Source organism: Fistularia commersonii, chromosome 26, assembly GCF_037954325.1.
Source record: "Fistularia commersonii isolate RoL2024-O1a breed Wild chromosome 26, RoL_Fcom_v1.0, whole genome shotgun sequence".
In the NCBI taxonomy this organism is placed as follows: Eukaryota; Metazoa; Chordata; class Actinopteri; order Syngnathiformes; family Fistulariidae; genus Fistularia; species Fistularia commersonii.
In genome coordinates this window covers 6220625-6248224 of record NC_141309.1, presented here as the reverse complement: position 1 = coordinate 6248224, position 27600 = coordinate 6220625, and the positions used below count along the sequence as shown (strand labels likewise).

At 41.2% G+C, this 27600-nt stretch overlaps 5 protein-coding genes across 11 annotated transcripts in view; 4 read left to right on the top strand and 1 right to left on the bottom strand.

Annotated features, from left to right (window-relative positions):
- The window catches only part of osbp2b (oxysterol binding protein 2b), a 43007-nt gene extending 35606 nt beyond the window's left edge, over positions 1–7401 (top strand). For 4 of the 6 annotated variants that reach the window (XM_086174419.1, XM_086174415.1, XM_086174414.1 and 1 more), the window contains 5 exons: positions 429–524; positions 718–902; positions 1008–1228; positions 2681–2698; positions 3367–7401. In XM_086174419.1, coding sequence (XP_086030545.1) covers positions 429–524; positions 718–902; positions 1008–1228; positions 2681–2698; positions 3367–3509 — 663 coding nt within the window. In that variant the 3' untranslated portion in view covers positions 3510–7401. The remainder of the gene's footprint in view (positions 1–428; positions 525–717; positions 903–1007; positions 1229–2680; positions 2699–3366) is intronic. The other 2 variants (XM_086174417.1, XM_086174416.1) reach the window with 1 other exon arrangement.
- A 1713-nt stretch (positions 7402–9114) lies between these two features.
- LOC147218371 (uncharacterized) lies at positions 9115–15145 on the top strand. Its single transcript, XM_086174383.1, has 21 exons — positions 9115–9397; positions 9980–10063; positions 10139–10234; positions 10616–10676; positions 10799–10910; positions 11000–11092; positions 11169–11281; positions 11366–11489; positions 11557–11676; positions 11802–11915; positions 12021–12251; positions 12350–12412; positions 12679–12861; positions 12956–13087; positions 13166–13386; positions 13492–13618; positions 13740–13823; positions 13919–14130; positions 14518–14572; positions 14666–14854; positions 15078–15145. The coding sequence occupies exons 1-21, from the start codon at positions 9115–9117 to the stop codon at positions 15114–15116; spliced, it is 2736 nt and encodes a 911-aa protein (XP_086030509.1). The 3' UTR covers positions 15117–15145.
- A 947-nt stretch (positions 15146–16092) lies between these two features.
- ccdc117 (coiled-coil domain containing 117) lies at positions 16093–19728 on the bottom strand. The gene is made up of 6 exons (XM_086173794.1): positions 19309–19728; positions 18859–19085; positions 18722–18772; positions 18377–18640; positions 17144–17290; positions 16093–16949 (listed from the first exon to the last, which is right to left on the bottom strand). The coding sequence occupies exons 2-6, from the start codon at positions 18999–19001 to the stop codon at positions 16718–16720; spliced, it is 837 nt and encodes a 278-aa protein (XP_086029920.1). The 5' UTR covers positions 19002–19085; positions 19309–19728; the 3' UTR covers positions 16093–16717.
- A 138-nt stretch (positions 19729–19866) lies between these two features.
- tcn2 (transcobalamin II) lies at positions 19867–23666 on the top strand. The gene is made up of 10 exons (XM_086173790.1): positions 19867–20001; positions 20194–20260; positions 20923–21106; positions 21226–21380; positions 21608–21751; positions 22168–22340; positions 22465–22639; positions 22740–22920; positions 23007–23125; positions 23269–23666. Exons 2-10 carry the CDS (start codon positions 20203–20205, stop codon positions 23328–23330), a joined length of 1251 nt encoding a protein of 416 aa, XP_086029916.1. The 5' UTR covers positions 19867–20001; positions 20194–20202; the 3' UTR covers positions 23331–23666.
- Positions 23667–24054: 388 nt separating this feature from the next.
- dguok (deoxyguanosine kinase) lies at positions 24055–26512 on the top strand. 2 transcript variants are annotated; one of them, XR_015108794.1, is made up of 7 exons: positions 24055–24562; positions 24650–24759; positions 24837–25030; positions 25146–25293; positions 25399–25514; positions 25739–25993; positions 26080–26512. XR_015108794.1 is itself a non-coding variant. In XM_086173791.1 (7 exons), exons 1-7 carry the CDS (start codon positions 24301–24303, stop codon positions 26104–26106), a joined length of 957 nt encoding a protein of 318 aa, XP_086029917.1. In that variant the 5' UTR covers positions 24055–24300; the 3' UTR covers positions 26107–26512. The 2 variants fall into 2 exon arrangements, 1 of the variants encoding a protein (XP_086029917.1); XM_086173791.1 differs by having other exon boundaries at positions 25894–25993.
- Positions 26513–27600: the final 1088 nt, after the last annotated feature.

Genomic DNA, 27600 nt, shown 5'->3' with positions numbered 1-27600 from the left:
GGTTGGCTCCTTCCCTCACCTATAGCCATTTGTTACTTCTCTCTGACCCCTGTTTTATTTATTTGTTTATGAAATGAGTATGAAATGAGTGGTGTGCAGTGACATCGCTTTTGGATACAAGCTTTTTTGAGCCAAATGGACATCCACATGTGATTGTTTTGGGGAGTAGATGTGCAAACATGTTACACTTTTTAAATTGCTTCACAAGTACTCAGCATTATGAATCCGGAAAATTCCTTTTTCTGGATTGACATGTACGCTCAACGCAACCACATTGAGTCGTGAATTTTTTTGTTTTATTTACGTATTTATTTTTGGTCCATTTGCCTGACACACTTTTTCTGTTAATACAGTAAAGGGTGATTTTAAACGGTTTGTATATTCACTGGCATCTTGATGTGTCTCCATTTGTGTCTGTATTTTTGCAGTCAGGGGACATTGAGATTGTGAATCACAGGACCAAAGAGACCTGTCAGCTCAAATTCTCACCCTACAGTTATTTCTCCAGGGATGTTCCACGGAAGGTAGCCTCCTCCTTCTCCACATTGCACACAATAAACTTTAACACAATAATGATCAGAAGATGGTGAATTTGCACAATGCTGCCCCCTGCTGGACACAGCATGGCAGTTCTGCAAATACAGAGGAACGGCTTATTTTACTGTCTGTAACTCATTGTGTAATTATTTGTGTTTCGGTTTTTCTGTCATGTTTCAGGTGACCGGTGTGGTCGCCGACAGTGGAAGTCAGGCCCATTATATCCTGTCCGGCACATGGGATGATAGAATAGAGAGTGCCAAGATTATTCAGAGCAGCCGAGGAGGCAGCGGATCGGAGGGCAAGCAGAAGACTGTCTATCAGACCCTGTCCCCTAAACTGCTATGGAAGAAATACCCTCTCCCGTAAGCACTTGTCTCGTCAGGCTCTTAGTGCTTTGCATTGAAGTGTATTACTGTCAGTCTTATTGATTATGAAATGTCACTGATTTATCTGCTTTCAACTCTCAGGGAGAATGCTGAGAACATGTACCACTTCTCAGCACTGGCTCTGACGCTGAATGAGTCAGAAGATGGCGTGGGACAGACGGACAGCCGACTGAGACCGGACCAGAGGCTAATGGAAGAGGGGCGGTGGGACGAAGCAAACTCCGAAAAGCAGAGGTTAGAAGAAAAACAGAGAGCCGTGAGGAGGAGGAGGGAAGCAGAAGCCACGGATGCATTGGATGAAGGTATGACGCACTTGAAGCGATGATGTCAGTGCTGTGCGAGAGCGCAGTGAGCACAAAGTGGGAGGTGTAATTTCAGCAATGCGGTGCTCTCCAACACTTATATTCTAAGAGACGTCCCGTGTTTCCATCTGCACTTCCGAACATGCCGTTTGAAGTGTTGTGTCAGGAAATGGCGATGGAATAAAGGGAAGAGTTTGGGGCTCAGTTTTGAAGTCAAAATAAAGTCAAAGGTTTCATCGTGCAATGCGAAATGTAAAGACTTATACCCCCCCCGATAAATACAATTTGATAAAATGGACTGAGTGAGGAAAGTACCGTAATTCCGGCCTACTTTTATCATCCACTTTGAACACTGCGGCTTAAACAACGATGCGGCTAATTTATGGATTTTATTTTGGGCTAACAAGCTTCATGCCAAAACATTTAACCTCGTTACATCAGACCAATGAAATTACTGTGATATTTCGAGGCCGTTCTATTCCAACACTGAAGAAGACGATTATAATGGTTTTGGTGCACAGGAAGAAGATGAAAATAGCGATCAGCTGGAGTAGGACAAAGTGGGGATGGAAAATGGATTGATGGATGGACTTTTCCTTGTGTTACTTACTGTTCATCTTTTTCATCAGTCGTGTTACAGGCATAAATCAGGGGGAAAAAAGCATTACCAGTACGTATTTGTGGATGTTACCGGTATGTATTTAATTAAAAGTAAAAAAAAAAAAAAAAAATCTATGTGAATATCTCATGTTACAACATGGACACCTGCAATTTATTAACAAGTGCGGCCTAAATATGTACACCTATGTTTGCTTATTGTTTTAGCCAGTGCCTCAATAGTCTGGAAAATACAGTAAACATTCTGTCTGCTTCAGTAAATGGAGCTTCAATTCACCAATTCACGTGCTCACCCCCCCCCCTTTTTTTTTTTTTAAGATTTGGTTATAATTTCAGATATGTTTAATGAGAATCCGACACTCCGTTTCACCATCAAATCATGTGAGGTCAACTACAGTCCACCTTGTAAAACACTGTTTCGGATGTTCCACAAATCTGGCCTCCACCTTTTCCATTGCACTATTTCATCAGCAGAACTATTTTTGAACTGATGGCGAGCGCTGAGCAAACCAGAGAAGGCCGGGGTCATGGGTCAGGCTATTTCGGGTTTTCATTAAAAGTCTCCATCGATTAAGATGATCGCTATCTCACGGTCTAATGATATTATATTAGCTTCTAGGTGTAAATGTGGCTCAGAAGGCGGGAAGGAGAACCTCAGCAAGTGTGAGGTCAGAAAGAAGCCACACGACCGTATAATTTGTAAAGCCTCAGCTATAGTCATCTCAGTGGTGTGTGTGTATGTTTTTGCTTGTGCGTGTGTGTGTGTGAGCGCTAGATTGTATTTGATGTACCCATGACTTGTCTTTTTTTTCCCCTCCCTCTATTGGTCGTCAGAGTGTGATTATGACTCTGGTGAGTGGGGGTTGCTCTGCACCCTTCTGTTGTGCATCACTCCCACACAAACACACACACATGCGCGCGCGCACACCTCATCATCTGTGTCCTCTCTGTGTTCTACCTTTGTGTGGGAACTGCATGACACCCCTTCTCATGTAAACGCCTCCGCTCAGGAAAAATATATGCGTATATTTTTCCAGCATACATTTTCATGAAGAGATGCCAGTAGTTTGTTAAGTTTTATTTTTCAAAATACGTTTTTGAAACCTACAATTGTGGCTCAGTAAAGCTGCAGTAGCAGGTGATGAAACTTGCACAGCATCGCGTCTTATCCAGCTGCCCGTGGGTGCAGAACAGCAGTACAAGAGACTTTGCGCTTTCATTAACTTTATGGAACATTTGCACAGTTTTTTATTCCCAAGTAAAGCATTCCTCACAAACAAGTGCTCTAAGTTGTTGTACTGCCCCTTTCATACTCATTTGCATTAGTTTGAATTTTCTTTTTTCACTGCAATGTGAACTTGTCTCTGAACACAGTGCACCGCGATTGACTCCTCCTCATACATGCATACGTATCGGTGGAGGGGTTCAATCGCTTGGTGAATCATCTGCAAGTCTGGCTTCTCCACCCGGCCCGTAATCACACAACAGCGATTGGGTAACATCTGTGCTTCTTCCCACAGGTAGAGAATACGAAGGCTACCAGCCATTGTGGTTCCACCAAAGGAGGGACTCGGTGACCGGGGAGACGAGCTTCGTTTACAAAGGGGGTTACTGGGAGGCCAAGGAGAAACAAGACTGGAGCATGTGTCCCGATATATTCTAACCCAGGAACTGACCCTCGGACCACTCCCGACTTCATCATTCGGAGAATCAGCACTGCCTCGGTTCCTTAAATACTGAGGCGTAGCGAGCCAAAACGGCACCACATGGGGCTCCGCGTGCACATGAGAATGTGGTCGATGTCACACACTCTCATAATACATTGTACCTCCAAATGTACACTCTCACTTGGTTTTACAATTGGGAATACAAAGGAGCATCCCCTCGGTAGTTGTTTCGACTCAGACAGCGATGACATCATATGAGGAGTGTGTTGGAGGTTGTAAGACCAGCCTGAGATCAGGTGCTCCATGAATGCTACCTCCAATGCACTTTCCTGTCTTAAGCCCATTATTGACTGGACAGAAATCCTTATCTAAGCAGCTCACAGGGACAAATAAACACAGCCACATGTACTAATAAAACAGTGTTGAGTATAATTCTCAGTACTCCATTGAGTCCTCAGGACTGGGATTATGGCAGGCCCTACTTTATAAACCTTAAATTTTTTCTTCTCGTTTTTACGGGAACGGCTTCGAGTGTTCATTATTGACACTTTTAGTTGATCTACAACATTCATATTTTAGAAGCTAAATATATCGTCTCATTTGTCGTCAGTGGAGGAGCTTTACACTATTCAAACTCAAATAAAGCATACATTTGAAACAGTTATGGGGGAAAATTATAACATAACAATTAATATGTCAAAAATATCATTATTGAAATTACCCCGGTGCAAAATCTGTTTTCATTTCATGTCTGCAAGTAAGAAATAAAACCTCGCTTGCAACAGATCCTGTCACTGTCAAATTAAAGGGATAAATTTACATTTCATGCTAATGAGACCAGGTTTTACAGCTAATTTCATGCCTATATTTTTATTTTATATGTTCTTGCACTTCATTTTGAGATGTGCTAAACATTTGTTTTTTTGAAACCACTTCTTGCATAATGATCTTTAGAATTCATTTGGGCAAATGATGCTCTTCAACAGCGGAGGTCGCTTTATCTGTATTAGTAAATTATGCTGCAACAAAGAAATATCCTTTATCATATGTGAACGTTAGCATATATGCAATCAGTCCGTCAAGTTAGTCAGCTGAACTTATATCTGAGATAAACGTGGCTCATTTTCATATCCAAATTATGAATGGCCTCTGCTCCTGTGCTCCAATTCATCTCAGACACCTGCTTCAGACATTCTATATTGGTGAATTTTCAAACACAGAACAACAATAATTTCAACTCCCATTCGATGCGAAGTGCAACGTTAACATTTCAGACATCCCTATCACTCTGAAAGGAATCCCCATCATACACCTGGGATAGCACTTTTTCACTGTGGTTGACCATAGGTTAGTACATATCTTTGTGTTGATGTTGAGAAACTGTACTCTGTACTTGTACTTTATTCGTCCTTTGGTGCTCTGCCAAAGCAACCCATATTCTATGGCATACCATATCCTTCTCCATATCCATATGTCGATTATGACTGATCTTACACTATAGGATCTCTCCATCCGATCACTTGTCATTTCGTGAAACCCACCCAGTAGATGCAGGGAGACTCCTGTAGTGCACTAGCTCCAGCACCTCCATCTGTCTCTAGTTTATAGTTCAGGTGTTTCCAGTGGGACAATGTGAGACTGGGGCGGTGTCTCTCGAGTCCAGAGTGGCTTCGTCTGACAGAAGGTCAGAGGTCGTCGAAACACACACAGGGCTGGTTCCTGTCGCGAACCACTGGGCAGTCAGCTTTAGCCACAGAGGCCTTTCTTAGTCACCACCCCAGCTCACACGTGTTTGTACGCTGATCTGGAATCAGCTCCTGAAGGTACACTCAGTCTTTTTGCCTTGAATCGACTGAACAAGGGAAACAGTCCCCTGCACTACACATCTACAGTGACATGTTTTGAAAACTAGTCGATATTTTTTTGTAATTATTGTTAGGAATGTAGAATTCAAGGCTGGAGTAATGTATCTTCTGTCTAGTCTATTTGTGTGAATATTTTGTGATAAGAGAATGATATTGTAAAATTAAGAATAATTACACTAATCTGAGAGATAATTTATCTGTACAATGTAGTTCTAATCTGAAAAATCAGTTGAATGGTATTAATGAGTTGCTGTAACTTTTCTTGAGATTGATACTGTAAAGATGGATATTAACACTGAGGAACTCTTAATTTGGCTGCTCATTACATGTTTAGTATTTTCAGAAAATCTGAAAATAGTTTTTTTTATTAACAGAGTAACTGATGGCACCTCAGTAAACAACATATGTCAGTACATGTGGCTCCTTCCATAAGCAGCGCCTAAGGATGGGAAAAAATTCACACACACACACACACACACACACACACAGACACACACACACAGTGGGAAACATTTAACTGATAGACGGTCGGAGCTGCAGTAACAGTGTTTTCACAGTTATCCTGGCTCTGTCTTTTGGTTTTAAAAAAAGAAGAATCTTATTACTCGCACACACTGATTATCACATCTGCCAATAAATAGTCTCTCGCATTACAAGCCTTAAAACCGCAACTCGGCATTTTGATTATTTGGTAATTGTGTGGATTAAAAAGTGTGATATTTAGAATTTCTGTACGCAGATCTGGACAGTGTCAGGCTTGCTGTTTCTTCTCCTGACCGAAGCTTTAAATGCAACACAAAATTTGCCCCAAACATTTGGCGGGAAGGTGCACTTCTTCACTTTTCTTGTGCTGCTTTTATTTTCTTCTTGTCGCTTCCCATCACATGAAACACACACTTCTGGGAGTATAAATGTCAGCTACAGAATGGTGTATTTGTACACTTTAAATCGTGTCAGTCTCATACGAGATTTACGATTTTTGCTGTATCAAAGATCATCACTGTAAAGTTATTTTTATTTTATTTTTTTCAATCATTATGTACAGTCATATTTGATGGAACTCAGATTGTACAAACGAAAACCCAATTCCTCACTGAAATTGAAGTTTCCGAGAGATTTACATTTGTTTGAGATTATTTTATATTAAAAAAATGTTATATTTTAGATGAAAACGGAAAGCACGTCCTATATTTAGTCGATATATTTCCAAATAATGTGACCTCAGTTCTTGACGGTGAGAACCTGTACAGTATCAGTCTGTAGCAATAACACAGTGAGGGGTGGGTTTGTTCATCTGTGGCTGTTTTTGCTTTAAACAAAACAATTGTCTGCCTCATGCAGAAAGGGAAATAAAAAAGAAAACAACCAAAGGGTATGTGGAGAGTGTACTGTAGATTAAATCGCCTCTTCATCTGCCTTCACCTTTTCGAAGGCATTCACTGTTAGTTAACCCTTGCAGTGTTTCTCTCACGTTTAACCCGATCATCAACTCACTTTGGTTTGATATTTTATCTAGCTTTAATTTTTATGCTTGTTTTCTTTTCTAATATACAATTTTCTCATGGGTGCCATAACTTTCATGTATCCATACTGCTTGCGTGCATTCTCTGAAGGGTGTGTGCATTTGTGCGCGTGTGGCTCACATTCCTTCTCAGTAGCTTCTGCTCGAGTTCTGAGAGATTTTGGAGTTACAAATTATTATTTTTCTTGCCTTGTCTAAATTTAGCTCTGCTTTTTTTTGCGGACTGTGACTTGTGGTTTTGTGAAACCACAAGCGAAACCATGGAAGTCATGAGACACAACAGCAGCCTGGTACAAGAGTTCAAAGGTAGATGACCTCTCTTGACTACTCTTTCTCTCCAAACGCTGGTGAAAATGTTCACGTGCAACAGAGTTAATGGAAATTTTGCTTTACCTATGGATTTTTTTTTCTCTCCCCTTTAATTTATACTCATAACATTGTTGAAACAACCAAGACACAGCAATGGGAAAACAAGATAATAAAGATATTGTTGACACTGGATATCTGTCCGATGTATTTATTTATTGTGCTTATTTGACAACTCTTTGCTTAATAACATTAAAAAGTACTTGCATTCGAAATGAATGAGTATACTTGCAAAAGTATGATGAAATGCCTTACAATAATCTATTAAATAGTCAAACCTTGTTGACTAGATCCTCAACTTTGTGTCACGTGACCACCGGATGTACAAAACAAACAATCACTGGCATTTCCGGCGTGCGCGCGCTCTCAGAGTACCTGTGGCGGTTTTTGGCCCTAATCGATAGTTTCCGTGGCAACAGAAAAGCCGCCGTTAACTCCGGCGCCGTGTCAACGTCCTCAGATTGTCAAAATTCCGCTTCTGAAAGTTCTAATGAGGAAAAAAGACACAACTTCACTCCTGGTGAGTTCTGATTAATTGCTCTCTTTCTGTGTATACATACAATTTGTAAAACCATTCACAATTATCGTATTCGGTCACTTGAGAGCTCTCGTGATTTCCAAGATGCTTAGCTAACATGCTAAAAATTGAAAGGAGAATCTCTGTCAGATGGGACTCTAAAGGTTTTCTACCTTTTGCAGTTGGTTTTCATATTTCAGATAGGAGAGATCAGAAAACCACAGGGAGTTTAAAAAAGGATAAGAATCACAACCAAATTTGTCTTTGTTACCAGGACGACAGGGCAACATAAACCCCCCATCCTCCAATGGTTCCTAGTCAGCTCCCAGGCAGTTGAATATCTGTAGCTCTGGCTGTTTGACAGAGTAGATACACGGGATGTGGGATTGACACCCATGGATTTTTGATAAAAATAACCCACGCTTTCCCAAAAGCCTGAATCTCATCTTCGCTTTTTTCACACCTAATACACCAGTGATATATTTGGACTTGACCAGTGATATATTTGGACCCGGCAACCTGGGCCACTCTGCTAAGCTCGGGCAGCTGAAAGTGTGTGGCTATTCTCATGATCTCAGCCTAACCTGCAGAGAGAGGATGCAAAGTCAAACAATAGACATGTGCAACACACAGGCTAGGGAATTTCTAGATATTAGTGATGAAGGTTTCAAAAATGTACAGTGCAGTTTTCATGTGACTATCCGATTCTGTGATCTGCCCAGCACCTTCCAGTTGGAGTCCAATTTGGAGTAAAGACACAGGCCTGAACAGCACCTCCCAGACCACTGACTCTCCCACGTTTTGTGATAATTTTACACACATTACGACAATGAGCCGAATGTCAGGTAATAATAAAGCACTGACCCTTGATTGACCTTCATGGTAAAAAAAGGTCACCTATCAATTTGATTCAAAGATAAATAAACTTTTCAGCAGTCTTAATTCTTTTCCCTTGAGTGTTTTGATTGCATTAAATAACTTGAAATAACCATGAAAGCACTTGTCATTCTCTTCTTACTCCTCTCTGACTGAGGATATTCTATGGGCATCGCTTCATGTCTCTTCTGTGCTGTCCAGGAATCTGCACTCTCTCCCCGGAGGGATTTGTCTCAAACAGAGAAATAAAACAGAGATCTGATTCAAGAACAAGTAACAAAGAGGAAAGAGAGTCACAGAAGGAACAGGTTTGCTGGAGGCTAGAGAGGCTTCTTGGAGTCTCCTGTAAGGAAACAAAAATAGCAGGAGAAGCCCACCCTCCTTCTGAGAGTATCTGCACTGAAGACTTCGCCAGTTGTTTCAGAGAGGCAATGGTAGAATTGTCAGAAGAGAGCATGGTTGAGCTTGACGAAGAGGCTGGACCTGCGAGAAAAATGATGTTTGACAGTGGCACTCGCCAGGATGAGCAAAACAGACTTAGTGTTCTCAGTATCTCACCAGTGACAAATGGGGGAGTCAGTGACAACAAAGAGAACTCACTTCACAAGTCAGGTCAAAGAAAGAAGGTGGTAAGATGCCTTTTCAGCAGCTCTGAAGCAAAGAGGTCGAATAGGTGCGGGGAAGAAGCTGCTGGACAGAGATACACAGCATCACTGGGTCTCAGTGACGAGCGCTGCAGTGAGTAAAAGTCTAGTTCATTCTATAAACAGAGAGGATGTGGTCGTGTAATATTGTCTTATTATTCATGAAAGTTTTTGTGTGAAAAGATCACGAGACAATGTTCTTATTTATTGAAATCCGTGTCCAGTTCAGAATGACTTGTAAGTTATTCTAACTCAGAATTTTGCTTTGAACACTTCTGCCCAGACAAATAGCGTGTCTTAATTCATTCTTTCACCAAATCCAATATCCAGAATGTTAAGCTTTCTAAATCCAAAAATAAAGGATTCATCAGGGACATGGAAACACTGAATTGCAAAAAAATGAATACGCCTGATGCATCTTCTCTTTTCTGGTCCAGGCCTTTACAATTTGCTATTGCTAAGCTTCTGCCCCCCTTTGACATTTCTTTCAATGCTACTCTGATGGAGCAATTATGAACTGTACAGTTGTCAATATATCGCTGTTTTTCAACCCATTCCTTTGGTGATTTGTAAACAACGAGCCTTAATGCTTTGTCTCTCGCCTTTGACTGTTCTTTATTCTTCCTCTTTATTGTTCTTTAAAGCTCTGATAAACCTTTGGTTTTCTCTCTTTCAGCTGTTGACTGTACAGATGTAGCCACAGAACGTGAACAGACGAGGCGTAACAACAGTAATCATCTTGTAGCCGAGTGTCTGGCAGGTACCAAATACAGATCAGCAATCTCAATGAAGTGTAATGGAAACTATTCGGTGAAAGAGATTTTTATTTTTACAGGAGTTCCTTTGTGGAATTTTGACACCTTTTCCTGCGACAGTGACTTTGAGTCAGTTTGCACACAACAAATAAGGCAGCGCCTCTGCAGGAGGCCAGGTAAAGTTTGGAGTTTGTTAAATTTCAAAAAAAAAAAAAAAAGAAGAAGAAATCATTGTGATATTACATTCATTTGACCCATATGACATCCTTATTTGATATTACTACATATAGATCCACAGTATTGGTGTTACTTTAAGGTTTTTTAAACAGGTCTTCAGTGTGAAAAATACATGCAAGATGGTTAAATATTTGTTTTATTGCCAACATCAATAGTAAAATACAGCCCTATAATGGCTCTGTCTTTTTGAACCAGTCAATAACATTCTCTGCATTAACTACAATTACCTTCAGACCCACACAGGAAGCCGTATTCAAATGTATTTTAGCACAGAAATGTAAAACTGATTCATTTTCAACAGATTTTTTTTGTTCACAAAGTTCAGACATCTGCTTGTGAAAATGCCAGATGCAGTTCTCCCCTCCGTGCAGAAACATGCAGGTAAAACAAAAGGATGTTCTGAACATTTATAAAATATCTTTCATTTGCTATTCATTTTTATTAATTTATTTATATTCTATTCCCTATTTTTCATATTCCAGAGCTGTGCACTCTATGTGCAGTGATGACAAAGATAGAGATGGGGAATTAAATCCCAGAGGCAGAAGGAGAAGGCCAGAGAGTGTACAGTCTGAGTGGTTGACAATAAAAGACCATCTCTTTTTTCTCAAACAAGTGAGATCAAGGCACCTGGTGTATTTCAGTACAATCTGGCAGGGCTTTTATATCCCCGACATATTGTGTCTTTGTTTGTTGTTCTGTAGAAGTGCGAGAAAGAGGAGGAAGCGCTGCGCTTAAGAAAGACTCATTTAACAGAGGTTGAACTCATTCTCTCTGAACTTCAGCTGAGAAGGAAGGTAAAGTGTTGCATACTAAGCTCTTGCTCAGAAAAATGTAAATACACCTTGCTAACACCCATCGTTTATGTTCCAGCACGCGTTGCAGGATCTGGAGCGGCTGACTGCAGAGACTGCAGAAATGGAGCAGGAGAAGCGCCACCTGGAGTCTTCTCTGAAAGACAGCAAGGCAGAGAGAGACTCGACGAGGTGTAGAAGCAAACTCTGAGTGATTACAGTGTAAAAAGATTTTCATTCACCTGTTGTTAACACTGTCATTACATAATGTGTTAGATGCCAGCTACGGCAGCTGCAGAGGCAAAGGGAGTGCTATATCCATGAGGTTAGAGGCATCGAGGAAGAAATCGTAACTCTCAATCAACAAAGAAAGGCTCTAAAGGATGAATCCTCCGTAGAGGTACGTAACACCGGGCTGCTCGTCTGTGTTTGTGATCCACTTCATCTGTTTCTGTTGTTGTGAACAGACGAACATTGTCGTGTCAGTGCTGGAGAGGCAGGAGCTGGAAAGACAGCTGGACGTTGCTAAAACACAACTCTTCACTGAAAAGCGACGTACAAGAGAAAAAGTAGAATCGATGCAAGAAGTACAGTATCAGCGACTTTCATTTTGACTTCCATCACACTATTTCACAAGAGTAAATCGCAAAGCTGCATTACGCAAAAGCAAATAGTGCATTTTGATCATTTTTGAATGTATTTTATGGAACAGAAATTGGATGAGACCCTTGAGGAGCTTCAGAGGGTCACAGAGTCAGAGAGTACTCTGAAGAGCAGAAATTCTTGTCTGGAGGAGAAACAGAAGCAGAAAAATGAGCAGACCAAGGTTGAACCATCTGCCATCATACAGTTTTCTGATTTGAGAAAAGACTATTGGGCCTTATTCAATATCTTCACCGTCATCCATACCGCTTGCTTTGTTTTCTTTCAGGCTCTGGAGTGTCGCGCACGTGAGCTGCTGGATGAACTTGGGGAAAGCAAAGTCAGAGTGGGTTCGCTGGAGAAAGTGTTGGTTCAGAGGGAGCGCAGGCTGCTGGATTTACAGGGACTGCATGGGGCTTTTCAAGCAGAGGGAGAAAAACTGAAGAGGGAGCTAGATCTCTTGAAAACAAATCACCACAAGGCTCTGAGCGAAGCCAGAGCACAGGCACACGCAATGATGGTGACGCACATTCTGCAATATAAAAGAATACTGTGGGTTTTTTTTCTTGTTGTTTAAGAAAAGTTTTTTGTAATTTTATTTGTTTGTATGTGCTTCAGGAGGATGCACTTCAAAAACAGAAGAAGAAATTGCTTTTGGCCCAAGAGCAGCAAATCCAAGAGGTTACAAATGCTGTCATATATATATATATATATATATATATATATATAAAAAATGAGAGTGACATTTTAAGGGGCATAATTGTGGTTTCAATGACATAGCACTCAATATGGTTGCTGTTTCCTTCTATGGACCCACAAATTTTAGGGGTCTCCATAGCTCCTCTGTCCCTTTTAATGTAACAAAATAAGATCCCTAATGTTGACTTATCTGCCACAGCGCTATAAACACATCTGTGACTTCACATGACCGCCATGTTCTCACTCAGGTTCAGAGATCCGTGGTGGAGGAAAGGAGGTTGTGGGAGGCTGAGAAGGTGGAAGCCATGCGACTCCACCAGGTGTTACTGGAGGAGGACAACAGAAGAAGCCTTGAAAGCACAAAGAGTGAGATGCAGCAAGAGAAGAGTAAAGCACTGGCTCTTCAACTAAAAGTGGCGGAACTACAAACAGTAAGTCAAGCCATAATAATTGAAACCGCCTAGAATAAAAAAAAAAACAAAAAACAAACATGTCCATTCCTGTGCAACTTTTTTTTTATACTAGAGAGTGCAGGTGTTAGAAAAGGAAGGCTGTGCAAAACAGAGAGAGCAGGAATCGTTGGTCTCCGTGATTCACGAGTCCGTGAAGGAGGAGCACCAGGCTGAGCTGGAGCAACTCCAGAAACACATGTCTCAGGTGTGAGCATACATTCACAATGTGCATCAAGGGATGTGGAACGGAAGAAAGCTAACACTGGCTGGTTTGTGGTGATAGGAGAATCAGAAGACTATGCTGCAGCTTGAGCAGGAAAAGAAAGAGGCAAGCAGGCTCCGGGCAATCCTAGAAAAGAGGGAGATCATCCATATGGAGGCCAGACTGGAGCAGGAACAGCACCTCAGGCGCTGGAGTCAGGAACTACAGGAGGAGTGTCAACATCTACACCTCTTACTGGAGCAAAACCCAACCGTACACAGTACCGTCCAACTCCCTCCCAGGTGTGCCTTCCCTCTGGTTCAGAGGGAAGTGAATTGCCACCATTGAGAGTTTTACTTATCCATTTTGTTTTGTCTCTGTCTTACTAATGCATCTTAATTCCACAGTCCCACCATAGATGATGCACTCACAAACCTGGGAACTCTGAGAGACCAGTTGAAGGAACTGATAAACCATCTGCACCATGAACTTGATTCCCAGAAACATAAAACTGAGCAGCTGAGCAAAGACAAAGTACGGGGTCTTAGATTGAATGTCAAAAGAGGGTGCTTGCTGTGTGCAAATACTGAGCCAGTCATCATTAGATCTTCAATACCTGCAGGTTCATATGTGCCGCTTTTCTGTTCATTAACAGGAACAAGAATTAAACCTTCAGAGGCAGCAGTTGATGATGCAGCGAGACAAAGAACTGGAATCTCTGAAGGCACGTCTCATTCAGGTTTGAACTCAAGGCTGTGCAAAAAAAAAAAGTAATGATGAAACCACACTCATTACTACACAACAGGAAGAGGATATCCCGTCATTTCTATCCAGGAGCACATAGAGGAGCTCTGCAGTCCAAAATGGGCACACGTGTCTGACAGAGATGGTGAGTGGAGGCAAGTGGAGGAGCTACTTCGCAAGCAGCTGAAATCCAAAGACACGGAGCTCAGGCGGCTTGAGAAGAACATGGCTCAGTGGAAGGAGCAGACTGCAGCTCATCTGGCATGGAGGTTCGAAGAAGGGCTGACCGCTGAGCTGGAGAGGTAAAATACTCCACATAAAGACAGCATCTCTGAAACTAAGCATTCAGAGATGTTTATGCTCACTCACGACAAATCCGGCTTGCTCTTCCTTGCTGAAGACACAGACTCACGAATTAATAGAATGTGTTTATAAAACTGATGGATTAAGAATTCTTGCCGTTCCACAGGTGCAAGACATTGTTATTAAGGGGAAGGTAACTGGTTTCTGTGCCTCTTGAGATGTAGATGATCTACTAACCAGCTGTCTGACCTAACAAGCATGATCTTCTCTTTGCTCTTCACTGTGCAACGCTCTGTAGCCTAAATATGTAGCATTTAGCCTTACACATCAATCCAAACTTTTGTTAGTCGATGAATGACAATAACGTTATGTTTTTTTTTTATCAGAAAGATATCAAAGTCACAGGAGGAGATGCCAGAGAGGAAAGAGCATCTTCACCAGGTCAATGAGCATGAAAACCAAATATTTACTTTAAACTGAAGATGCTAATTACCTCTTGGAAAAAAATTAATGCTATTGCTTTGCTCCCATCAGGATGCTCCTAAATGTGGGTGCTCTGCGTTTGTTTCTGCTGCTGCCTCCGGGCATTCCTCCGATATAGCTTCACTGAAACTTCTGCGTTACCTTCAGAGAAGAGTCAAGCAACTGCGTGTCGAAAACGAGAGCTGGAGTCCGTCGGCCATAAAGACATTTCCTTTGGATTTGTCGCCCTGTCTTCTCACAGTGAGTGTTTTTTTTCTGTTTTTTTTTTTGCGGGATCCTTTTGAAAGTTTAGTCGTCTGTTTCTAAGAACTACTAAGATCTTGTTTTGACAATGAGTTTGTTTGCGAGCACTTTTCAATTTTTATCAATATCTTGGTAAATTTGACAAATGTCAAATATAAAAAATATATTTAATTTATATTGTCTTGTTTTAATGTCAATTAACAAAGCGTTTCCCTTGCAGATCAAACATGATGGCTTAGATCCAAGCACTCAGTCATAACAACAGTCCCGAGCTAATTTGAATGTGGGTATGTTCATTTACACACACACACACACACCAAATATGCAGTGCTAAATTCTTAGCCCCGAGCATTTCAAGCAATTCTGCTTCAGCAATGAGATGAATCATTTACTGCTCCCTGTACTTCAGATAGATTTAACAGGAAGGTCATGGTGACAAGTGACACAAGCTGGAATTTGGTCATTAAATTTACATTCCTTGTTAGGAATGTCATTTTATTGCTCAGTTACAGTCAATTGTATCTGATGCGTTTTCATGTCACTGGCAACTCAAGATTATGCAAGTTTTTTGACCTCATAAAGCTTGACTGCCCTTCGTAGAAGTCCCTCGTATTCTTGTTACAGTATATGCCACATTGTATGTGTTACAGTGTCACGTCTTACATCACTGTAGTTAAACTTAAGGGTGCAAAATTTTGGTGCGATAAAACAGGGTCATGAAGAGATCTTGTTTTCAGTCTCATACTAAGAATGTTTTTCATTTGAAAATCTTATCACACAGCTGTTCTCAGACTAGATTAAAAACAAGTGACTGGTAGAAATGCCATCCTTCATAGAACTCACCTAAGTGTAAAGATGTTTTACCAGTACCTTTTTTTAAGAAACCAACAACATTGCTCCTTTTTTTTTCATTTTGAACTACCCTGAACAGCCATGCTAATCCAGCCTATCGTAAGTGACTGATGCAAATTTTGTATTCTGGCACAAAATGGTTCGAATTTTGCAGCTTCATTTTCTTGAAATTTTATACATTTGTTGCCTTTGTCGCATCTCCTTTTCTCCTGCTATGATAATCTGGGAAAGCACTGGTTTTAGAAGAAACTTCTTCCAAGAAGCATTCTATATATCTCAGTTCAAAGGATCATCTTGGGTATTTCTTTCATTATATAATTTAGCATTATATAACAGAACAGAGATCCAGAGTGTACAAATTAAAGTTTAAGCAAACAAAGGTAGAGATTTTAGGTGATTTATTTATGAAAATAGCATCAAATCATAAAAAAGCACATTTCTTCATAAAACCAAAGCTCACAGATAGCACGCCTACCTATAGCAATATAGAAAGATTACCTTTCAACAAAACAAATAAAACTGCAAGTACAAAGTTGAGGTGTGAGAAAATGTGAAGACCAAAGAACTGTTCCTAGGTTTAACCTGGAATTGGAGCTGAACATGTGACCACAACATTTTATATTTACAGTACATCAGTGTGCTGCTCACCAGACTTTGGCAATATTACGTAGAAATAACATTTCTGAGGGCAGCTAACTGAAACAGACTGATACAGATCTATAAAAGTTCATTCCAAGTCTTGAGAGATAATAATGATTCCCTCATAGCTTTTTTAAGTTTAATGGATTGTTATATCCTGTTGAATGGGCTGGGATTACTGTCGCGAAACTGAAAGCAAGTGAGTGTGTAATCGACAACGTGTTGCGTTGCACAAACTTTCCGGAAAAAAGCAGAATACTCTCAATATAGCTGGCATGCCCCGTCAGATAGACACACTCCAAACACTGCCGGTTCCTTCTGTGTGAAATCACCTGTCCTTTGCTTTGGCATGACTCTTCAGCCCTTGCATTACATCTCCATGTCCTCCTCTCCGGGGCTCTGAGTCACAAGAAAGCTGTACAGAGGGGAGTGAGTGTCTGCGGGCTGGCTGGAGGGACTGTGAGGGGTGGGAGATGGACAGGGAGTTGGGGGCTGCCTAGATTCTGCCTGTTTACGTTGTCTTTGTAATGAACCCTTTAATTTCCGACAGAATGGATCTTCAGGCGGCCGCCACAACACCAGCTCCATGCAGGAATGGCTCCTACAGATGGGAAGGGCAAGAGTAGGAGACAAAGATTAACTTTTTATCAGCACAAGTCTTTGGTGGAAAATGACTCATGTTACACATTGAAACTTGTTGAGCTTCTGCTCCCCCAAATGTGGATCTTCACCAATTAGTCTGAAATCTGGTAAGGTCCTTTCAGCATTTTTCACAACAAAAGAAAGCGCACGTACATAGATTGGGCTACTGTGTGCGGGAGGATGTCATTGATGTCTCGCTGCAGACCCTCCTTCAGGCTGTCTGAGAGCACAAGCACTGGCCGCCTTGGGGATGGCTCTACATCGAGGTCTTCATCCTCATCATCGTCCTCCAGGGTTATTCTGTGAAGTCAAACATGGCAGCTTTACTTCAAAAATATCTGCTAACAGTTGAATTCAATTTCCGGATTCAATTTCCTGATTTCAGACCGGGGGGTATGAAGATTCCCCTCTGTCTGCTGTCATTTATAACCAAGTCCAATGTTGAAGGTCAAAGGAGCCAAATAGATTGGAAACATTTCACTGTGTTCATGCTGTCAGTGCAAAGAGCAGCTGCGCTTTAACATCTCTGTTTGTGTTTATATCCATGTGAATATGCCATTTCTGCTTGGACTGTGAAAGGAGAGGTAGTTTGGATGCCCTGCACGTTCAGTTTCATTAACATGCAGAAATAGTAGAGCATGTCTGAACAGCCGAAACAACTGCTGGGACAAGCGATTTAATTCTTAAACCTCCCCCCCCCCCACTTTTTTTTCAATCCTTAAAATCTTTAAAGTAACTTTTTTTTTCCTCAATCAAATTACCTTATTTCCATCGAAAACTGGGTGAACATTGTTTATGTAAAAGTTTGTTTACATGTGCACAGTAATGATTAGTGGAAATAAACCCATCAGGTAGGAGTCGTTTGATGACTTGACAAAACACACATTTCGCATCATTCATTTACCTTAGTTGGATCCCACACAAATTAACTGCAGACACAAACCGACCCCCAAGATAAAGTCAACGGAAGCTGTGCATGATCCGTGCGTGGAATAATTGGAATATTGGTCAAGAAAAAGCTGGGGCTGCTTCTGGGATTTTTCCAAATCTGACACTGGCTTTCATCGGTAAAGGATAAACTGTTTATGACTCCTTGAATCATGTGGTAAAACAATGAATCAGATTTTATTAGTCTACATGCAAACACAGGACTACAGAAAAGTGATAGAGAAAATTAACCTAATAGCCTGAGGAGGACAAAAGGGAGGCTGGAAAAAAAGGGAAGGTAGATAAAAGTATTCAAATGTGAAGAACCACTTTTCCAGGGAAGCAGCCTTTTCAAAATGTTTCCTCATCTCAAAGCATGAGCATGTGGCATGTAGTCCATGACACATTAAACCGTGTTGAGTAGTTTTATTACAAGGACATAATAATAATAATGCACACCTGTTTTCAATCTCCTGAAGTTTCCTCTGAGCGGCCTCGATCTCCATGCAGGAGCTCTCTGCTGCAGGCTGGGGCCGGCTGGAGGCCTGAAGCAGTGTTACAGTCGGAGGCGCGGGACTAACTGGTGGAAGTGCAGGCCTGGCTTGCTGTGCAGGCAAAGCAGGACAGTGGTTTCTAGCAGACCAGTCGGAACACATGTTTGAATGTTGCGGTGCTTCCACCTCAGCATCCACCATCAACTTCCTCCTTTTGGCAAGACATCCTCTGAAACGGCAAACATGTGTGTTGTTTTAAACTCTAAACATGTCACATAAGTGACTTCAGAAGTTCATTTCGGTAACATACTCATCATCTACTCTCCTCCTGTGCTTTCTGAGGCAGCGTGTCTCCCAGCTACTGCAAGTCAGGAAAGAAGAAGGTTCAAAACACAACATCAGTCAGATCAGGCTCAGACCTGCATGCAGAACAAAGTGGCTGCTCACTTGTTCGAGAGCCCTGCTCTCTGTGTGTGATCAGATGTGATTGAAGGTCCAAGATCGAACTCGGGGAGGCTTGTGGGCCCCGAAAACGCGTACATGGCTGGCAGAAAGCCCACTTCACTGCTGGGGGGAGCCGGATGGTGCATGGTGGTCCAGTCGGGTCGACAGCTACAAACACACCTCCTCGGGAAGATGGTACTCTAATGACTTGAACTGACAGGCATTTTCTGCTGCGTTCAGAGCAATTGTTAGCAACTGTATCAAAAAACAACAAAACTTAAGACTGTGCCAGCTGACTGAATATCTAGCTAATTCCTTGGTTGTATCGTTGCATGTCTTAACTCGCCATTTTAGCTAATGCTATGAAAGCCTGACATGAACAAGACACAACATCTGCTCTAACGCCGAGCTTTGCAGCAACTCTACGAAGTTGAAGGATTTGATAGACCCAACCTGAGCAGGCGGATCTGCCCCCTTGATTTCTTGGGTTGTTTTGCTAGCGAGTGCAGGATTTGGTTCGCTTTATCTTCGATGCACACCTACGTTACGTCACAATATCCATCTTCTCTAATAAGCTAACTTAAAAATGCTAGCTGCGAGAAAGGACAGACGTTGAGGGCCCGGTGATATAAAGTGCTAAATATATATAAGGAGGGTCGGAGTGACGTTAGCCGTTAGCTAGCTGCCTGTCGAGTCAGGAGAGTCGCCACACTTCTGGAAAAGGCGTCCGTTGCGTTGTGTGAATTATGGGAATTGTAGTAGTGGTCTTGCATCGCTATAATTACGGAAAAAAAACCGCATTGATTTTAAGAAGAATTGTGTCGACTTCTTTTAAACGACAGTCTGATGAATACGGCAAACAAAATGGGAAATCAAATGAACCAAGTCGAATTCTGCCCCCTTCGGTTTGTATTACCGAAGAGTACGTGCGTATCAAGATAGTTCCCCCCCCGTCGCCATGTTTGTTTTGAGATCAGCTGTTTCGACGCCCCCGGGACGAGTCACATGACCGTGAAACCGTGGATGTCGGGAGACTGCTTCACCCCGCAGTCCAGACCGCAACTTCACCGGCGGAGGACACACACTGCCTCAAACCCACACGAGGTGACACACTCCCAAGCCCTTTTCAACAGAAGAGCAACGATCGTAAGATAATTCCCTCACTTTTCCTATTGCAGCACCGAATAGACAGTGATGAGACCCGCTAGCAATTTCTGGCTGTCAGCCATCTGCGTCAACTTTTGTTGTATTTGTCGAAATTACCATGCATTTTTTGTTTTACATTTACCTTCACTGTTAATATGCTTGTTTATTTCGTTTTGTCTTTTTTTTCTCTAGTGAAGCAGAATGTATTGTTTGGTCTTTTTCATCGGGCTGTTAGCGGTGACCCTAAATTTACCACCTTGTAAGTCCACTCCTTTATATTCGTCATTTAGCAAGAGATTTTTTATCTTTATTTATTATTCATATTTTTTAAGTGTACAAAGCCGTGACTCCAGTTTCAAAATCATCCATTGCGAAATCCAGGACGTATCGAATCGACAAATAATCAGAGTAACTCCGCAGGGCTTTCAAAGATTTCACAAGAACCTGTTGAGTGACTTTTTTCCCCCAATGTGACCGCGTCCTGAGTTTATTGTGATTTGTGCGTCTCAGGTTCTGTTGCCAGGACATTTATTAGGTCTTGAAGTTCCAATGTTGACAGTGGGCGCTGCAATTTTGTTATTTCAACCATTTTTGTATAAATTTAAATATATATTCCAATTGTCACAGCAGCTTTTAAGAGTAGAAAAAGTGTGCAAATAGCAATAATTGAAAAAGTATGCAAACAATGGATAGATATGAATAAAAATACTTTGTGGAATATATACAATAGAAAACAAAATATGCATTAAAAGACATGGCTTGTGCAGGGGATGGTTATAGAGTTAACAGTTGTGCTGTAAAAATGAAATGATAATAAATAAAATGTACTGGAGAATGGTTTAATATGTATGTTATAATATTTCTCTGACCTTATACCTTCCAAGATATGCCTTTACATCACTGATTTCGTTTTAAAACCAGATACGGAGTGCTCCAACCATGAGCTGCTCCTGTCACTCAATAAAAATCTCCTCCGGTCTCTGGACGCCCAGCTGCCCAACCCCAGCATCCACCTGGCGTTACGACTCTCCAACCACCACAACCTGGCTAAGGAGAAGGAATATCTGACATTTCTGATAAATCATTTAACCACCGACAGTCAGAGGTAAAGTCCTTTGTTCAGTTTTTCTTGTTTGCAGACACGTGGTGAGATTATAAGTCATCCAATTTGTATTTTTTTCTCTTCTTGCATGAACCTCCACGTCTTGCATCCCTGGCTGACAGCCAATCTGAGGTTGGTTACCTGGCGTTATACACGCTGGCCTTGAAGTCATCGTGCCATGACCTCAACACGGTCACATTTAGTGTGGGTGACACCACTGAAAGATTGCTGACTCGCCTGAAGAAGCAGATGATACAAGAAAAAGAACATATCGCCTGTGAGTTTTCCTCTGACCTTTTGAACGATGACGTGCCATAAAGTGCTAACGCTCCATATCCTTTTGACTCTGTGACACAAAACAATGCCGGCAGACGTGGTCGTTAGCATCATCTCTCCATAGATTTTTCTTTCTATTAACTTAACCGTGTTAAACACTCTGTTTCAGAGGTGCAGCTTGTCTTGCACCTTCTGCCATATTTGATTTCTTGTTTCTTTTCTGTGCAGCCGCAAACCGCCCCTCCACCAACTATTACCAGTACGCCCTGGGTTTGCTGGCCCTGTGTGTGACTGGTATCCGGGTCGACCACCATGTCAGCCACAAGCTCATCGGCGCAGTTGAACATCAGCACATTACACATGGGGAAGTCGGTGAGCCTTCTATTCCTGATCTATTGGATTAAGAAGGAAAAATTATCTGGTTCGATTGTTTGTGGTTATACGCAGCTGACACACACACACATACAAACACACACACATACGAACACACATAAGTTACACAGTGGTTTACAAGGGTGTAGATTTATAAACCAGTTTTGGCCAAAGTGTAAAATAGACTCATCCCTTGTGGTTGACCTGCATTTCTATACTTATACTATGTTTTAGACATGTTACTACAGTATCTCCTCATTTGCAGTGAGGAAGATTCAATTAATTTGTAGTTTATTAGCATGTTTTGTAGGCCAGAGGTAATCCCACTTGACAGGCTAATATACATGCAAAGTTCTTTTCATATCACGTTTTGGTCATTTAAGATGTCACATTTTTTAAATGTTTACGTTCTATAGACACCCTTGCGATGGCCGCGATGGCCCTTCAGTGTTTGAAGGACTCTGGTTCTCATGCACTGAGAGAGACTGAGCTGCACGCATCCTTGAACACCATAAAGCAAAAACTTCTGGCAGCGAAAAGGCCCGATGGCCACATCGGCAACGAGTACAGCACCGGCCTGGCGGTGCAGGTCAGAATTGTTTGGCTTCTTTTTCGGTTGTTTTTTTTTTTTTCTTTCAATTTCCCTTTTAAATGATAATTTTTAGAGACGAGAAACACGGATTATACCATTAACGTTATTTTGCTTTTCAAAGGCCTTATTTGCAATGGGCACTAGAGCTACAGATTGTGCCACTTCACTGGAAGCCATGAGGACAGATGCTAGAAACAACAAATACCACAATCCCATGGCCTTGTCTCAGGTCTTACCGGCTCTCCAGCATAAATCTTATCTGGCGGTCAAGAAAATTGTGTGCCTGGTTGAAGATGGTGAGTAAGAGAGGGGATCGTGCCGCTGTTGATTGTCTTTTTTTTTTTTTTAAATCAATTTTCTCACCATTTTTGCCATGTGTGGGGGTTCTTGGCGCAGACAGTCTGGTCCTGGAGCCCACTGAGCCTACGGTGGTATTGCCTAGCCAAATTGAAGTTTATATCAGTCTTGAAGTGGTGACTTTCAGCGGGACTTCCACTGTTTATGAACTCAGTGTGCCGCTGGACAGTTCTCTCTTGGAGGCCCTTGAAATCCTTCGGGGCCAAAACACCAACTTTACGTGAGTGACATTATATATATTTGCATTGGATTTTTATTTTTTTTGCCTGCACCAATAAAGTACATCATTATTATATTATGAGGCAGGTTTGATGTGGAGCCAAGCCTATGGGGACCTTTCTTGAGCATGGTGAATGGAGAGCAGGCAAGGCAAAGTGACCGCCGATACTGGCATCTCTCCTCCGATGGCACAAGTCTCACTGAGGGTTAGAACACACACACACATACACACACACAAACACAGACAGAAAATGTATCATACAGTAGTGTTGTATGTTGAGATTTTTATTCAATAGATGCTAGATGGCTATGTCTCAATTGACTTTTTTTTGCTCCACTGCTCCTTTAGGTATCAAAGATTTCAAAATTGCGGGGCCTCAGAAGATCACCATCAAAAACACAAGCTACTGAAAATTAGCATCATGCCCTCCAGATGAAAGGAATTAATCAAAATTAATCAAGTTCTTTTATTTTTTTATTTACCTCTTTTTCATTATTTCTGCAAATCATTGTTTGTTGTACTTTTCTATTGATGAACAAATGATCGTAATGCTTCTACAAATTGTTTGCCTTTAAGGCAGGCTTATGAGAACAGCATTATGATGCTGGAAATGGAAAATACCTTTTTATATACTTAAAGCAAAACCTAAATCCTTACTCAATTGTTTGATTTTTGGGGTATCTTTTTTTTACACATTATGATTGTACTTTTCAAAGGAATAAAGGAAAATGTGATGCTTCAGTAAATACTTTGTTTTTAAGTGTGTGTGATACATTATTGTTTAAAAAAAGAAAAGTTACACAAGTTACTTATCTGGAAAACTTTCCAAAGAAATTGTGTTTTACTATTTTTTTTGCATGATCTTATTTCAGTTGAAAATAAGCAGTATCTGAAGATGGAGACATGGATTGGTCTTTCATTTTAAATTTGGACAAATTAAATTTTTTAAATTTTGAAAATTGAATTTAGGGGAGTGAAATTAAAATTCCCTTTTAATTTCTTTAAATTATCATTTTCATTTTTATTTTTAATTGTTTCCCATTTTCAGCCATACATCACCTCTGAATATATGCTCTTGAAAAGCTTTTATTGTGGTGCGCCAATATGTGTAAACCGGAAGTACTTCATGTCTGTGCTGTCGGTAGCCTAGCATCGAGTGTTTGACCGTCTTGACGCTACACAGAAGTTGCGTATTTCCAGAAAAGTTACATTTTGTGTAACGACTCAACAACTACGGGTAATAACAGTGATAATAACGATTTCATAGCTGTGGATATGAATAATTTCAAGCGAATTGGATAATAGGATGACATAGCGGACGGGGAGAGCTAATGTAGTTAGCCGTGTGTTGCTTGTCAAGTTGTGTTTACGTCCGTGAAAATGTCAGTCATGTTAAACGCGATACTCAAGTTTAAAGGTCAGACGGGTTCACTGCAGGGTTTGACATCAGGATTCATTTCACCTCCTTCGCACTATAATACGTTGGGCAACATCCTGAGAGCCAGATTAAAAGCCAAACAGGGACACATCGCCATGGCTCGGGCTTCGGGCGGGCAGCGCCCCTCCTCCAGCCCTGATCTATCAGGGGCACCTGAAGATGGAAGACCTCCAGTGAGGAGAGTTTCTATCGAGGGCAACATCGGTGAGATCAGCGTGTTTCAGTCACATTCCTCCCCCGAAAAGTCCCCTTTGTCACATTTATCTCTTCGTGTTTCTCCCTAAATGTCAGCTGTAGGCAAGTCCACTTTTGTGAGGCTCCTGAAAGCGGCCTGTCCAGAATGGGAGGTGGTGGCAGAGCCTGTCAGCAAGTGGCAGAACATAAAAAGCGACAGCCCGGAGGTTTGGCACGTTGTCTCCCCGTCCACAGCATGAGTCAAAGGTTCGGAGCGTGAACGAGGCCGTTTTTTCTCTCACAGGACGCATCCCCCCAGACCACCGTCAGCAACCTGCTTCAGATGATGTACCAGGACCCCCAGCGTTGGTCCTACACATTTCAGACTCACTCCTGTATGAGCAGGCTGCGGACGCAGCTGCAGCCCCCTGCAAAAGGCCTGATCGGATCGGCCGGCACGCCCGTCCAGATCTATGAGCGCTCCATATACAGCGACAGGTAAGTCGGTCACCAGATGGTGAGCTGCAGACAGCGAGTAAGATTCCTGACAGACTGATGGACAAAGCATCGGATGAAACCCATCTTGCTTATTGACTCCCCCCCTCCCCCTCAGATACATCTTTGCCCTGAACATGTTTGAACTGGGCTGCATCAACCGCACCGAGTGGACCGTCTACCAGGACTGGCACTCTCTCCTGGTTGAACAGTTCGGGCACCGGGTCGAATTGGAGGGCATTATCTACCTTCGAGCTGCTCCGGAGGTCGGATTCTCCTGCGCCTTTTCGTTAACGTAAATCTAAAGAAACACTTGGATTAACCTTTGAAATTCTTTCCGTGATGATATGAGGACTGCGTGTTTTTCGCAGACGTGCATGCAACGGCTGCAGCTGCGGGGAAGGGAAGAAGAAAAGGGTGTAGAACTGGACTATTTAGACACGCTACATCGCCAACATGAAAGGTGGCTTGTTGAGAAGAGCACTGAGTGAGTATGAGTGACAGAAGCTGGTATTACTTATGGCCTATGCATCTTTATTATTTTTTTATTTGTACAAGTAATTTATCAATTATGTTCATGTTATTTCATTTGAATCTCTATTAATAAATTGTATTTATTTTGTAATGACACAAATATTCATAATAGTTATACTAGTTATTTATTATTATTATGATTATTATTATTGTTGTCATTTACCATTTATATTTCAGATGCATGCAAGTGAAGACACAACTTACCTTAGCTCTACAAAGTGACGTGATTACGACCGGCACCTGCGTCTCTTGACTCTGACTCGACACCTTCAACACACTTTGCCCACTTGCACCGATTTATTAATCCACACGGCTCCACTTTTTCTATCCAGAGTGCATTTCGAGAGGCTGCGACAGGCGCCCGTGTTACAGCTCGACGCCGGCGTAGAGTTTCAGAGTGACCCCGAGGTGCAGGAGGATTATATAACACGGGTACTGATTGACGTTACACCTGCTCAACTCGCCTCCTTCATCTTTCTGTTTCAAGTGACTCATTGCATTTTCTCATTTATTTGCAGGTGAAGGACTTCATAAAAAGATTATGAGGAGATTTTCGTGGAGAGAAGATGAGACCCTGAGGCTGCAGCCGGTCAAGAGCTTCAACTGTTCTGAAGTACATGGCTGTTATGGAGTGAATGAGCCGTGCAGTACTTAAAAAAACAGGCTCTCTTATTTTCATCCCTTCCGATTGGCGTTATTCTAAAGAACTGAGGTTACATTCTTCCTGTCGTTGTTTGCATCGACAGCTTATTGCACTATTTAATGTCATTGCAATCCTTTACACTGTTTCTGTTACATAGAATTAACTGTTTCTGTTATATAGAATTGTGTGATTTACTCGCTAAAGTATAGTAAAATATAGTAAAGTACTCGCAAAAGTACTATGTATGATATCCGGAGGCATGTACGTGCTTGCTTGTGACCAATATTTTTTTAATTAAATAACTGATTCAAAATACCCATCTTGTCACTTTTTTTTTTCAATTTTTATCTTTTGGTTGCCACCCATTTTTTACTAACTTTTTACTAACCTGACCTTTTGTTGGAAACAAAGGGGAAAAGTCGATTTATTTTTGTTTATGTAATGAAGAACAAATGAAGGTTGAGGTTCAAGGTTTCTCATTATTTGTCCCTAAGGAGACATTTGTATTGGAGCAATCAAAATCGCATATATACAATTTTATTCTATTTTTTATACTTTGCAACACATCTTGACGTCCTTGTCACCCACATCCCATCCTGTGGGTTGTTCATGTTGATTGACTTCATTGACTGAGGAAGGAATGAATGAGTTTATATATCATTGATATTTCATTCACTCTTTCATTCACTCACTCATCGATAGACTCACTTGTGTTTCTGCTAAGCAGCTGCTTTTTTCACTTTTAAGTGCAAGAATACATACATACATACATACATACATACATACATATATATATATGTGTGTGTGTGTATATATATATATGTGTGTGTGTGTGTATATATATATATATATACCCACACATATATGTGTGTGTGTGTATATATATATATAAGTATATATATATATATATACTTATATGTATATATATATATATATATATATATATAAACTTTTTTCCTACATTTTCCAATACTTTTTATGCTACTGTTTTTTAATTTATAATATTTATAAGTGAATTGTGGCACTGTCCACTTTCTGGGATGTGAATTGAAATGTCCTGATAATAGGACAGTTCTATTTTAATCTATATTTGCATAGTGGTGCCTTGTATCTTCAGATTGATTTGTAGCATTTCATACTCTCAGTTTAGTACACGTGGAGAGTTTGATAAGAATTTTCTTGAGCTTCTGTCTGTTGTTCAAACATTACCTGTTCTATATTTATTTTATTTATATATCTATTTATTCAATTTCACTGTTAAGTTACCGCAAGAGCCGGCGATCCCATATCACAGTATAGATTCCATACTTGCCCTCTAAACCAAAAAAAAAGAGCCACTTATATACCATCCAACGTGTAGCGAGGGAGGGCCCGGGCATCCAGTGGACGGCATTCA